This window comes from Jaculus jaculus, chromosome 8 (genome assembly GCF_020740685.1).
Source record: "Jaculus jaculus isolate mJacJac1 chromosome 8, mJacJac1.mat.Y.cur, whole genome shotgun sequence".
Taxonomy (NCBI): domain Eukaryota; kingdom Metazoa; phylum Chordata; class Mammalia; order Rodentia; family Dipodidae; genus Jaculus; species Jaculus jaculus.
Window position 1 is genome coordinate 56,544,669 of NC_059109.1, and position 14,974 is coordinate 56,559,642.

The window sequence follows — 14,974 nt, forward strand, 5'->3', positions numbered from 1 at the left end:
GGTTTCTCCCATAACAGACATGTCACTGTTGTACCAGTTGGCATACTTGTCATGTCTGACCAGTCTTAAGGCTTTCAAGGTCCACTACTGTTCAACACCTGACTTCTATCTCCCATAGGGCTGCATGCAACATAGCTTTTTTCCAGCTGGCCCATAGGGAATAGATTGTCAACTCAGTTTCAGCTTGATTTCTCAGTGACTTGCAGTCCCATCATGTGGACTCTTCAGCAGTAGGGTCTTGCCATCTAGTTCTGGTGGGTAACAAAAAGCCTTGGCAATGGCCTATAATATTTTGGGGGCATCAGGGACCTCCCTAGTCAACAGCTCACTGGCAGGTATCCCACCCCTGGCACTGAAATTTTTCTAGTAGCAATTTACAGCTTCTGGGTGTACCATTATCCAAAGAAGTAGGTTTTCATATGGCTTATTCATAATATCATAAATTTTGATTAACCCTTTCCCAGTGTTCTTAGTCAATCCTTTCCCCTGACCTCACTTAGGCCATTCATCCCAAGTAATCTATTCCTCTACTTTAATATATACAATAACCTGCCATCTCTTCCCTCCCTTATAGCCCCTTTCTAGCTTCCTGGCCTCTACTGCTAGCTTTTATTCCAACAGATTTGAGTTTTTGTATATCCTATATATTAATCCTCTATCAGATGGAGAGCTGGCACAGTTTTCTCCCATTCTGTAGGTTGCCTCCTTGCTATTATGTTCAGTGTCCTTTGCTGTGTAAAAGCTTTTTAAAATTTCATGAGGTCAGGGCTGGAGAGATGGCCTAGCAGTTAAATTACTTGTCTGTAAAACCTAATGACCCAGGTTTGATTCCCTAGTGCCCATGTAAAGCCATATGCACAAGGTGGCACATGAATCTGGAGTTTGTTTGCAGTGGTTACATGCCCTGACATGCCCATATTCTCTCTCTCTCTCTCTCTCAAATAAATAAATATACATATTTTAAATATTACCAAAAAAAAAAAAGGGAAAAAAATTTCATGACATCCTAGTGGTTGATTAGTGGTTTTACTTCCTGAGTGTAAGGTCCAGGAGTGACCAAGACCATGGAAAGCACTCTGAGTCAAAGATGGAAGTTTTTATTTGGGGGGGGGGGATGGGTGGGACAAGAGCTGCCAGGACTGACTCTCAAGAGTGGAGCAGTCAGCTTGTGGTTACAGATAGTGGGATTTATAGGCTCTTCATTTGGAGGAAGGTGAGAAAGTGAAGGCATATCTTTGTTGGGGCAGTAAATCTCTGTTTTTTACATTAGCCATAGGGTGAGACCAGTACTGACCCAGTGAGAGATAGGCGGGCAGTAAATCTAGACATGGGGCATCATTAATGGCTGGGCAATTTCTTGAGGAATGTGGATGACCCACTTCCTTATCTCTGTTTCCCTCCTGCTGTAACTCCATTTTATCCTGACCTAACACTGAGTAACTGGGGTGATATTCAGAAAGTTGTTGCCTAGGTCAGCATGTTGAAATGTTTTCTCTACTTTTTCCTGTAACAGTTTAAGAGTTTCAGGTCTGATACTCAGGTCTTTCATTCATTTAGACTTGATTGTATGCGTGGAGAAAGATAATCTGTTTTCATCCTTGTACATACAGAGATCCAATTTTCTCCGTGCCATTTGTTAAAGAAGCTTACCTTTTTCCAGTGAATATTTTTGTCAAAAATCAGATGACTACAGCTACCTGGGATTACATCTGGGTGCTCTGTTCTGTTCCATTCATTTACATGTCTGTTTCTGTGCCATTACCATGCTGTTTTTGCTACTGTGCCTCTGTAATATATCTTAAAATCAAGTATGGTGATACCACCAGCATGATTTTTTTTTGCTTAGAATTGTTTTAGATATTCAAGATTTGTGTGTATATATGTGTGTGTTTGAACATATTTATTTGAGAGGGGGAGCAGAGAGAGAATGGCCACACCAGGACCTATTGCCATTGCAGATGAACTCCAGACGCATGTGCCACCTTGTATATCTGGCTTTTACATGGGTACTGGGGAATTGAACCCAGGTCATTAGGCTTTACAGACAAGCAGCTTAACGGCCAAACCATCCTTCCTGCCCCTATTCAAGTTTTTTGTGCTTTCAAATGAATTTTTGCATTGCTTTTTCAATTGTGGTTAAGAATACCATCGGAATTTTTTCCCCATCGGAATTTTGATAGGGATTATATTAAATGTGTAGATTGCTTTTGGTAAGATTGACATTTTCACAATATTGATTCTTCTAAATCTAAGAACATAGGATCTTTCCATTTCCTGGTATATTCTGTAGTTTCTGTCTTTTTTTTTTTAACTTATTTGAGAGTAGAGGCGAAGGGAGGGAAAGAGAGAAAAAAGAGGGAGAATGGGTGTCCTAAGGATTCTAGACATTACAAATAAGCTCCAGGCTCATGTACCACCTTGTGTATCTGGCTTACATGGGTCCTGGGGAATTGAACCTAGGTCCTTTGGCTTTGCAGGCAGGCTCCTTAACCACTAAGCCATCTTTCCAGCCCTGTAGTTTCTGTCTTGAGTGTTTTAAATTTTCATTGTAGAGACCTTCATTTCCTTGGATAGGTTTATTCCAAGGTACTTTTTTTTTCTTTTGAGTCATTTGTGAATGGGAGTGATGTTTTGATTTCATCCTCAGCATGTTTGTTGTTATATAGGAAGGCTACTGACTTCTGTGTGTTTATTTTGTATCCTGCTACATGGCTATAGGTGTTTTTGAGTTCTAACAGTTTGCTGGTAGTCTTTAGGGGTCCTTCATGTATAAAATCATATAATCTACAAATAATGGTAACTTGATCTCTTCCTTTCCAATTTGTATCCCTTTTATGTGTGTCTCTTGTCTTACTGTAATAGCTAAGCATTCTAATTCTATATTAAATAAAGGTGGGGATAGTGGGGCCCCTTGTCTTGTGCCTGAATTTATTGTAAAAGCTTCATTAATATTGTTGGGTATAGGTTTGTCATAAATAGCCTTTATTATGTTGAGATATGTTCCTTCTATTCTCAGTTTCTTTAGGACTTTTATCATGAAGAGATGTTGTGTTTGTCAAATGCCTTTTCTGCATCTAATGAAATGATCATGTGTTTTTGTCCTCAGTCCATTTATATAGTGTATTACATGTATAGATTTGCATATGTTGAACTATCCCTCCATCTTTGGGATAAGACCAGCCTGGTCCTTTGAATGACTTTTTTGATGTATTCTTGTATTCTGTTCAATAGTATTTTGTTCAGAATTTTTGCATCTATGTTCACGAGGGAGATTGGTCTGTAATTTTCTTTTTTGTTCTGTCTTTGTCTGGTTTAGGATAATGCTGCCTTCATAGAAGGAGTTTAGTAGTACTTCTTCCTTTTCTATTTTATGGAAAAGTTTGAAGGTCTGGTAGAATTCACCAGTGAATCCATTTGATCCTGTACTTTTTAGTTGGGAGATTTTTTAATACCTGTTTTGATAATACTGCTTGGTATAGGTCTGCTTAATGATTTATCTCATCTTATTTAATTTTGGTATGTCATATAGTTCTAGGAAATCATCCATTTCTTTCAGATTTTCAAACTTAGTGGAGTCTATGTTCTTAAGGTATATCCTTATGAGTTTCTGAATTTCATTGGTATCTGTTGTAATAGTGTCTTTTCATCTCTAATTTTATTAATTTGTGTCTCCTTTCTTTCTTTTGGTCAGTTTTTTTTTTTTTTTAATTTGGGAGAGAATAGGTGTGCCAGGGCCTTCAGCCACTGCAAACAAACTCTAGATGCATGCACCACTTTGCATCTGTCTTATATGGGTCCTTGGGAATTGAACCTGGGTCCTCTGGCATTTCAGACGAATACCTTAACTGCTAAGCCATCCTTCCAGCCCTCTTTTGGCCAGTTTTGCTAATAGTTCGTCAATCTTGTTTATCCTTACAGAAAAACAACAAATTTTAATTTTTTGTATTTTTTTTTGTTTTGGTTTTTATTTCATTAACTTTCCCCAGTCTTTATTATTTCTTCTGCCTACTGATTTTTTTTTAATTTTTAATTTTTTATTTATTTGAGAGCAACAGACACAGAGAGGAAGACAGAGAGAGAGAGAGAGAGAGAATGGGCGCACCAGGGCTTCCAGCCTCTGCAAACGAACTCCAGATGCGTGCGCCCCCTTGTGCATCTGGCTAACGTGGGACCTGGGGAACCGAGCCTCAAACCGGGGTCCTTAGGCTTCATAGGCAAGCGCTTAACCGCTGTGCCATCTCTCCAGCCCCTGATTTTTTTTTTTAATACTAGGGGTGGCGGGGGGGAGAGAGAGTGCACCTGCCAGGGATTCCAGCTGCTGCAAATGCACTCTAGACACATGTGCCACCTTGTACATCTGGCTTATGTGGGTCCTGGGGAATTGAACCTGGGTCCTTTGGTATTGTAGGCAAGCATCTTAACTCCTAAGCCATTTCTCCAGCCCTCCCTTTTTTTTTTTTTTTTTTTTTTTTTTTTTGAGGCAAGCACAACAGACTGGCTTTTTTTTTTTTTTTTTTAAGTGAGAGAGAGCGAAAGCAAGAATGAGAGAATTGTCCCATTAGGGCCTCCAGCCACCTTCATCAAACTCCAGACATGTGTACCACCTTGTGCACATATGCAAACTTGTGCATGCATCATCTTGTGCATCTGGCTTATGTGGGATCTGGGGGGGGTCTAACATGGGTCCTTAGGCTTTGCAGGTAAGCACCTTAACAGCTAAGCCATCTCTCCAGCCCTCTGCTGATTTTTGATTTGCCTTGTTCATCTTTTTCCAAGGCCTTAAGGTGAAACATTGTTTACTTGTGACCTCTCTGATTTCTTAATATAGACACTTAAACCTGTAACTTTCCCTCTTAGGACTGCCTTCATTGTATCCCATAGGTTTTGGTATGTCCTGTTTTCATTATCATTTGATAGCTAAGAAAATGAAGGTAATTTCACCCCAAAGCCAGGCATATAGACTTGAGCTGGAGGTACTAACTGCACTTTCTGTATCAGGGCAGGTTGCTAAAGAAAAAAAAAAAATTCCCAGGGAGGGAAAGAATTCAAAACCTAGCCCTCTAAGGCAAAAATATTGATTTGTTAGATGAGATACTCATTTAGTCTATCTGTTAGTTTGGGTCATTCCTGCTGTTAATCTGGGAGTAATATAGAAGCTACATCTGGCACATTGAGCTCTCTTACCCTGAAAATAAGACTTTAGATCTACACATCTAAGAATACAGTAGATAAACAGAAACTCAAGAATTGAAGAAACCCAAAATGTGAAATTTTCAATGCAGTAATATATGAAACAGAAAAAAAAATGGGCTGGGGAAATTGGGAAATGCAAGTTATGAACACTTGTTTTCAAACCCTACCAGCCCAGGTTTGATTCCCTAGCACCCATGTAAAGCTAGATGCATTAAGTGGCATATGTGTTTGGAGTTGTCTGCAAGAGGCTCTGGCGTGTACATTTATTATCATTCTCTCTCATTAAAAAAAAATAAGTATAAGGCTGGAGAGGTGGCTCAGCAGTTAAGGTGCCTTACTACAAAGTCTAAGGACCCAGATTCGATTCCCACATAAGCTACATGCACAAGATGTTACATACATCTAGAATTTGTATGCCCATCCCTTCCTTGCCCCTCTTTCTCTTTGTGGATATATGTTCTGCCTCTTCCTCTCACTCATAAATCGATAAATAAAAATTTGGAAATAAATAAATAAATAGCTGGGCATGATGGTACATGCCTTTTATTCCAGCACTTGGGTGGCTAAGTTATGAGGATTGCTGTGAGTTCAAGGTCTGCATCAGAATACATAGTAAATAACAGGTCAGCCTAAGCTAAAACAAGATTCTATCTAAAAAAAAAAAAAGAAAAAATAATAATATAATAAAATAAAATAAATAGCGGCTGGAGAGATGGCTTAGCAGTTAAGGTGCTTGCCTGCGAAACCTAAGAACCCAGGTTCAGTTGTCCAGTACCTACTTCAGCCAGATGCACAAGGTGGCACATGTGTCTAGATTTCGTTTATAGTGGCTAGAGGCCCTGATGTACCCATTCTATCTATCTATACTTATCTCCCTCCAGTAAATAAAATAAAATAAAATAAAATAAAAGGGCTGGAGAGATGGCTTAGCGGTTAATAAGGTGTTTGCCTGCAAAGACAAAGGACTCAGGTTCGGTTCCCCAGGACCCATATAAGCCAGATGTACAAGGGGCACATGCGTCTGGAGTTTGCTGTGGCTAGGGGCCCTGGCATGCCCATTCTCTCTGTCTCTCTTCTCTGTCTCCCTCTCTGCTTGAAAATAAATACAATAAAATAAGATATAAAATAATAAAATAACCAGGTGTGATAGCACACACACTCAGGAGGCAGAGGTAGGAGGATTGCCACAAGTTCGAGGCTACCCTGAGACTACATAGTGAATTCCAGGTCAGCCTGGGCTAGAGCAAGACCCTACCTCAAAAAACCAAAAAGTAAAATAAGTAAGTAAGTAAGTAAATCAATCAATAAATAAATAAATAAAAATTTAAAAATACATAAGATAAATAAATATAGCTGGACATAGTAGCATGCACATTTAATCCCAGCACTTAGGAAGCAGAGGCAAGGAGGCTCTCTGTGAATTTGGGGCCAGCCTGGGACTACAGAGTGAGTTCTAGGTTAGTGTGGGCTAGAGAGAGTGTGACCCTACCTTGAAAAAAAATCAAAGAAAAAAGAAATACAAATAAAGAAACACAAAGCCAGGCATGGTGGTACATTCCTTTAATCCCAGCACTCGGGAGGCAGAGGCAGGAGGATTGCATGAGTTCGATTCTCCAGGACCTACATAAACCATATGCACAAGGGGACGCATGTGTCTGGAGTTCATTTGCAGTGGCTGGAGGCCCTGGCGTACCCATTCTCTCTTTCTTCCTCTTCCTCCCTCTCTCAAATAAATAAATATGTTTTTTAAAAAACATTGTATAGAAAGTCTCTCCAATAGAATGAATCAGGGAGACGATGGAATATCTGAGCTTTGAAAACAAGCTGGAAAATTTAGAACATTTCAACAAAGAGAAAGATAAATTAATAAGGTATGAATGGAAATTTTAAGGTATTAGATACTATAAATATAAAGAGATCAAATTTAAGAATTCAGTGTATGAGTGTGGTGGCACACACCTTTAGTCCCAGCATTCGGGAGGTAGAGATAGGAGGATCTCCATGAGTTCGAGGCTACCCTGAGACTACATAGTGAATTCCAGGTCAGCCCGGGCTTGAGTGAGACCCTACTTTGGAAAACCAAAAAAAAAGAATTCAGGCTATAAGCTATAAGGCAGGCATGGTGGCACAGGCTTTTAATCTCAGCACTTGGCAGGCTGAGATAGCAGGATCACAAACTGAAGCCAGCCTGGGCTACAGAGTGAGCTTCAGGTCAGTCTTGGCTAGAATGAGAGCTTACCTTAATAAATAAATAAATAAAGCTGGGCATGGTGGTGCACACCTTTAATCCAAGCACTGTGGAGGCAGAGATCGATATGAGTTCGAGGCCAGCCTGAGACTACATAATGAATTCCAGGTCAGTCTGGACTAAAGCAAAACTCTACCTAGAAAAAAAAAAAAAGCCAGGCATGGTGATGCACGCCATTAATCCCAGCACTTGAGAGGCAGAGGTAGGAGGATCACCATGAGTTTGAGGCCTCCCTGAGATTACATAGTGAATTCCAGGTTAGCCTGGACTAGAGTGAGTTTCTACCTCAAAGAACAACAACAAAAAAATGTTGTCTCTTTTATATTTGTTTTGTTGTTTGCATGTATATGTATGTGCTATGTGTGTATATCTATTAATATATGTGTGTATGAATGTGTGTATGGAGACCAACTTCATATGTCATCCTTTGGTAGATCATCCAGTTCTTTTTGTGGCAGGGTCTTTCATTTACCTGGAACTCACCAATTAGGCTGGACTGGCTAGCCAGTGAGCTCGAGTCTGTCTCTGCCTCCCCAGCACCGTGATTGCAGGTGTGTACCATGCCCAGCATTTATATGGGTACTAGGGATCAAACTTAGATCCTCTTGTTGTTTTAAAAAACTTATTTATTTATTTATTTGTTTGTGAGAGGGGGGTGGTAGAGAGAGAGAACAGGCATACCAGAGCCTGTAGCCACTGTAAATGAACTCCAGACACATGTGCCATCTTGTGCATCCAGCTTATGTGGGTAATAGGGAGTTTAACCTGGGTTCTTTGATTTCCCAGGCAAGCACCTTAACTGCTGAGCCATCTCTGGCCCCCTCTTGGTTTATTTTTGCTTTTGTTTTTTTTTTGAGGTAGGGTATCATTGTAGCCTAGGCTGACCTGGAATCCACCATGTAGTCTCTGGGTGGCCTTGAACTCACAGAGATACTCCTACCTCTGCCTCCCAAGTGCTGGGATTAAAGGCATGCGCCACCATGCCTGGTCCCCTCTTGGTTTTTTGAGGGTCTTGCTCTAGTCCAGGCTGACCTGGAATTCACTGTGTAGTCTAAAGCTGGGCTCAAACTCATAGTGATCTCTGCCTCCCCAGTGCTTGGATTAAAGGTATGCTCCACCATGCCCAGCTTGGTCCTCATCCTTTTAAGGCAAGTTCTTTAATGAGTGAGCTATTGTCCCTTCCCAGAACAGTTAAGTCTTAAAGGTCTTCAAAGGGGAGCTAGAGAGGTGGTTTAGTGATTAAGGCGCTTGCTTGCAGAGCCAAAAAATCCAGGTTCAATTCCCTAGGACCCATTTAAGCTAATATACAAGGTGGCACATGTGTCTTGAGTTTGTTTGCAGTGGCTAGAGGCCCTTGCACTTTCTCTCTCTCTGCCTCTTTATATATCTCTCAAATAAATAAATAATAAAATAAAGATATTCAAAAGGTTTAGGAAGTAATGAAAACATTACTTAGACAACAAGCTTGAAGAGATCAGCATAGATTACAAGACTATGTAAATGGAAGAAGAAAACATTGACTATTTATCTTACTCTTGTACAATAGCACATGTGAGGTTTTTGTGTTTTTTTTTTTTTTTTTTTTGTCTTGAGGTAGGGTCTCACTTTAGCCCAAGGTGAGGTAGAACTCACCGTGTAGCTGCAGGCTGGCCTCAGATCACAGGGATCCTTCTACCTCACCCACACATGTGGCTTTGAGGTTTGTGGTACTAGTGATTGACCCCGAGGCAGTAGAGCATGCCAGATAAGTGTTGCATCACACGACTATACAGACAGTTTATTGAGGACAATATGAATTTATTGGAAAACAAGCCTACTAATAAAAATGGTTTACAATGTCCATTTTCAAATTTTTAAGGTTTTCATGTTGAGCTATAGAGCCATCTATGACTCTTCTGGTTACTGGTTCAATCCTTATGAAACAGTAGATTATTAATAGTATATGTAAACATGGCCCAGTGGTTAAAGATGCTTGCAAAGCCTGCTGGCCCAGGTTTAACTCCCTAGTACCCACATAAATCTAGATGTGCAAAGTGGCTGGAATTCATTGAAAGATCTTACTTGATACCTGATTTTGTTATTTATTAAGTGATCATTCAAGCTACCCTGAGACTATTTCTGTATTTGTAAAATGACAAGTCAAAGACATTACTGTCATAAAGTACACCCTGTGAAATGAATGAAGAGAGATAATAACTAAGTCAAAAATTTAAAAATAATTGATTTTTGTTAGAAAAAACTATTATGAAGAGCTGGAGAGATGGCTTAGTGATTAAGGCACATGCCTGCAAAGCCTAAGGACCCAGGTTTGATTCTCCAGGTCCCACATAAGCCAGTGGCACATGCATCTGGAGTTTATTTGTAGTGGCTAGAGGCCCTGCCGTGCCCATTCTCTCTCTCTCTCCCCCCTCTCTCTCTCTAATGAATAAAAAATAAAATATTTAAAAAAACTATTATGAAAATGTGACAAGTAGAGGAAGTGGTGCTTTAGACTAGACTGACAAATAGTTCTTTGAGTAGACGGTATCTGAGCAAAAGCCTTAATGCCAGGTAAAGAGCTTGCAGCGAGATGGCATTCTGAAGAATCGCAAGTCTTGAGCCAGAAATAAATGGTGATAGAAGAAAATTATTATGGAAGGAGGTAAATGCTGGATCATGGAAAACCTTATAGCCCACATAAAAGTGTTTATACTTTATTTAATGTTGTATTGACCAAGAGGTGGGATCATGTAATTATTCATGCTTGACTTTACTTGGCACATACTAAGTATCCAACTTGAATTTTTTTTTTCCTAGGTAGGATCTCACTTTAGCCCAGGATGACCTTTAAATTACTATGTAGCTCCAGATTGACCTCAAATTCACAGCAATCTAGACCTGCAACACCATGCCCAGCTGTTTTTTTTTTTTTTTTTGAGAGAGAGAGAGAGAAAGAGGCAGGGGGTGGGGTCATCATTGGTGCACCAGGAACCAACTCCAGACATATGCATGTGTGACATTGCATGCTTGCATCACTTTGGCTTACATGGGACCTGGAGATTTGAACATGTGTTCTTAGGCTTCACAGACAAGCACCTTAACTGCTAAGCCATCTCTCCAGCCCACATGATAACTTTAACTGACATAAATTGTATTATACCTAAACAAGCAACTCATATTAAAAATTCAGCCAGGTTCGATTCTCCAGGTCCCATGTAAGCCAGGTGCACATGGTGGCACATGCGTCTGGAGTTCGTTTGCAGTAGCCAAGGGCCCTGGTACACTGCCTCTCTCTCTCTCTCTCTCTCTGCTGCTAATAAATAAATAAATTTAAAAAACAGTAAAAAGTATTATCATGTGCCAAGCCAGGTGTGGTGGTGCATACCTTTAATCCCAGCACTTGGGAGGCAGAGGCAGGAGGATCACTGTAAATTCAAGGCCACCCTGAGACTACATAGTGAATTCCAGATCAGCCGGAGCTAGAATGAGACACTATCTTGAAAAAAAACAACAACAAAATTACCATGTGCTGTTTAAACTTTGTGAGAGCTGACTCTGACTATGGTGTAGTACCTCTTCAGCTCAGATTCAGGCACGTAAAGTGTTCTCCAAGGCCCTCATCAAGCGGCTTCCTGGCCCTGGGACAAGGAGGTACAGTAAAAACACTGTACCCTTGGAAGCAGCTGGAAGGACAACCACTTCCAGGACTATCCAGTGCTTCTCCAAACTGTTTATCCCATGATTTCAAAGCACCTACACTGCATATCCTTATTTTCTTTCTGTCCTCTCTTACTGTTTCTGTCTCTGTCTTTCTGTAAAAAATAAGTAAAAAATACAAAAATATTTATGTATTTATTTGACAGAGAAAGGGAGAGAGAGAAAGAATGGGCGCGCCAGGGCCTCCAGCAGCTGCAAATGAACTCCAGATGTGTACACCCCCTTGTGTATCTGGTTTATGTGGGAGAATTGAACTTTGGTACTTTGTTTTAAACGCTAAGCCATCCCTCCAGTCCCCAAAATATCTTTTCAATATTTTTATTTATGTATTTTCAAGGAGAGAGAGAACATATGGGTGTCCCAGGGCCTCTTGCCACTGTAAATGAACTCCAAATGCATGTACCACCTTATGCATCATACTTTATATGGGTACTGGGGCATTGAACCCAGTCCAGCAGGCTTTGCAAGCTAGTGCTTTTAACCGCTGAGCAATCTCCTTAGCCCACAAGTAAAATGATGTTACCCTGTGTGTCTTCTTTGTCACTCGCTTCTTGTAAATAAAATAAGAACATAAAATTATGGGGCTGGGCTGGAGAGATGACCTGGTGGTTAAGGCGTTTGCCTGCAAAGACTAAGGATCCAGGTTCAATGCCCCAGTACCCACGTAGGCTATATGTACAAGGTGGTGCCTATGTCTGCAGTTCGTTTGCAGTGGCCAGAGGCCCTGGAGTGACCAATCTCTCTCTCTCTACCTCTTCCCCTCTCTCTTTCTCTCCCTCTGTAAAATAAATAAATAAAATATATTTTGAGAAAATTATGAGGCAAGAAAGATGGCTCAACAGTTAAGGCCTAACAACCCTAGGTTCATTTCCCTACTACCCATGTGAAGTCAGATGCACAGAGTGGTGCATGCATGTAGAGTTTGTCTGCAGCAGCTAGAGGCCCTGGTGTACCTATGTTCTCTCTCTCTCTGATTCTTCTCTTTGTCTTGTTCTGCTTATAAATTAAATTAAATATAATTTTATCTGGGTATGGTGGTGTACATCTTTAATCCCAGCACTAAGGAGGCAGAGGTAGGAGGATCAGCATGAGTTTGAGGCTACCCTGAGACTACATAGTGAATTCCAGGTCAGCCTAAACTAGAGTGAAACTCTACCTCAAAAAAAAATCACACACAAAAAAATGTATAATTTTACAAAGAAATAGTCAAGGTTTAAAGAGGTTGGCATCTTTAAATTTTTTTTCTTTTTTTTTTTGTGGTAGTGTCTTGCTCTAAGCACAGGCTGACCTGGAATTTACTACGTAGTCTCATCATCTCAGGCTGGCCTCAAACTCATCATCCCCAGTGCTGGCATTAAAGGCATGCACCACCATGCTGGGTATTTTTTTTTCAAAAAGTCATTTTCTTGGGTGTGGGTGTGCCAGGTTCTTTTGCCACTGCAAATGGAACACCAGATGCTTGTGCCACTTTCTGCATCCAACTTTACATAGGTGTCCAGGAAACTGAATTTGACCTCAGGCTTTATAGACAAATGCCTTTAACCACTGAAGCATCTCTCCTTAGCTCCAAGGTTATGTTCTTATTGTAATGTATTTGTAACCAGAGCCTGTAGGTTCATGTGTATACTGTGATGCTATGATACTTGGTATGATTCAGGGTAAATGAAAGCATTTGATGTTTCTGATGTACAAAGTTGTGTCTGTGTCATAAATGCATATGTCTGTCTATCTTATGTATATGTGTTTGATTCTCGGGATCAAAGCCAGGGCCTTTGCACAGGGTAGGCAAGTGATTTGTGTCTGAGCTACATCCTCAAGCCCAATATTAACCATGTCACTGTATTTGAAAATATAAGTAGAGGAACAGCGGGGCGTGGTGGTGCATACCTTTAATCCCAGCACTGGGGAGGCAGAGGTAGGACAATTACCATGAGTTTGAGGGCACCCTGAGACTCCATAGTGAATTCTAGGTTAGCCTGGGCTAGAGTGAGACCCTACCTTGAAAAACCAAAAATAAAATAAGTAGAGGGCTGGAGAGATGGCTTAGTGGTTAAGCGCTTGCCTGTGAAGCCTAAGGGCCCTGGTTTGAGGCTCGATTCCCCAGGACCCACATAAGCCAGATGCACAAGGTGGCACATGCATCTGGAGTTCGTTTGCAGTGGCTGGAGGCCCTGGCATGACCATTCTCTCTCTCTCTCTCTCTCTCTCTCTCTCTCTCTCTGCCTCTTCTCTCTGTCTGTGTGTCGCTCTCAAATAAATAAATAAAAATGATCAAAAAACATTTAAAATGTAAGTAGAAAAGAAAGAGGACTAAAATAAAGTTATAACATCAGTGGGTTTTTTTTTTTTTTTTTCTGTTGTTTGTTTTGTTTTTCGAGGTAGGGTCTCAGTCTAGTCCAGACTGACCTGGAACTTATTCTCTAGTCTCAGAATGGCCTGGAACTTTTGGTGATCCACCTACCTTTGCTTCCAGAGTGCTGGGATTAAAGGCATGTGTTACTGTGCCCAGATAACAGTGCCTTTGTTGTATTGTTTTAGTGGTTTTTTGTTTGTTTGTTTGTTTGTTTTTTGTTTTTTTGGTTTTTCAAGGTAGGGTCTCACTCTAGCTCAGGCTGACCTGGAATTCACTATGTAGTCTCAGGGTGGCCTCTAACTCATGGTGATCCTCCTACCTCTGCCTCCCAGGTGCTGGGATTAAAGGCATACGCCACCATACCCGGCTTGTTTTAGTTTTGTTAGGAAGCAGGGCCTCACTCTAGTTCACACTGGTTTAGATCTCATTCTGTATGTAGTCATAGGCTGGCTTCAAACTCACAGCACTCCTCCTTACCTCTGCTTCCCGAGTGCTGGGGCTAAAGGTATGCGGGTGTGTGTGTGTGTGTGTGTGTGTGTGTGTGTGTGTGTGTGTGTGTATTTTCTTTCTTTAGTTTTCTATAACTTCACCATAGAAATTACTATAGTTTTATTATAACAGTAATGAACATTCTCCCATTTACTTCATGTATACAACTTCACTAAATCTGTTGCTATTGAAAATTCATTTATTATTCTTGCTTGGTTTTATTGTAGCCTCGTGCTGTGGCAGGATTTCGAGGGACAGTTCGTTACGCATCAGTCAATGCTCACCGGAACAGAGTAGGTATCTGAAATGGAGTCCTGTCTGCATGCGCATGCTAATGGTCACAATCAGACTTCCTTCTTCCTACTATAGTTCAGTGGAGTAGAAAGTTCACAGGAGGCCAGGATCCCTTTTATAACCACAGTTTTACTCGAATGGTTATTCTAATTCACTTTTTTTAAAACAAGGCTAGGTGTGGTGGCGCATGCCTTTAATCCTAGCACTCAGGAGGCAGAAGTAGGAGGATTGCAGTGAGTTCAAGGCCACCCTGAGACTACGTAGTGAATTCCAGGTCAGCCTGAGCTAGAGTGAGACCCTATGTCGAACCCCACCCCCCAAAAACAAAACACAACACACACATACACACACACACACACACACACACACACACACACACTTATTTATTTATTTGTGGGCTGGAGCAATGGCTTAGCTGTTAAGACACTTTGAAGCCTAAAGACCCAGATTTGATTCCCCAGTACTGGCATAAGCCAGATGCACAAGATGGCCTATGCTTCTGGAGTTCATTTGCAATGGCTAGAGTCCCTGGTGTGCCCATTCTGTCTCTCTATGTGCCTCTTTCTCTCTCCCCTTTTGTCTCACACAAATAAATAAGTAAAATATCGATCTATCTACCCACCTACCCACCTACCTACCTACCTACCTCCCTTACCTTTGCAAAGAGAATGAGAGAGAGGGAATGAGTGTACCAGGGTGCC

The 14,974-nt window shown here is 40.9% G+C and overlaps 1 protein-coding gene across 3 annotated transcripts in view; it reads left to right on the forward strand.

The window, feature by feature from the left end:
• Ttbk2 (tau tubulin kinase 2) overlaps positions 1 to 14,974 on the forward strand; it is a 135,380-nt gene that overhangs the window by 74,396 nt on the left and 46,010 nt on the right. For all 3 annotated transcript variants that reach the window (XM_045156848.1, XM_045156849.1, XM_045156850.1), the window contains one exon: positions 14,207 to 14,272. In XM_045156848.1, coding sequence (XP_045012783.1) covers positions 14,207 to 14,272 — 66 coding nt within the window. The remainder of the gene's footprint in view (positions 1 to 14,206; positions 14,273 to 14,974) is intronic.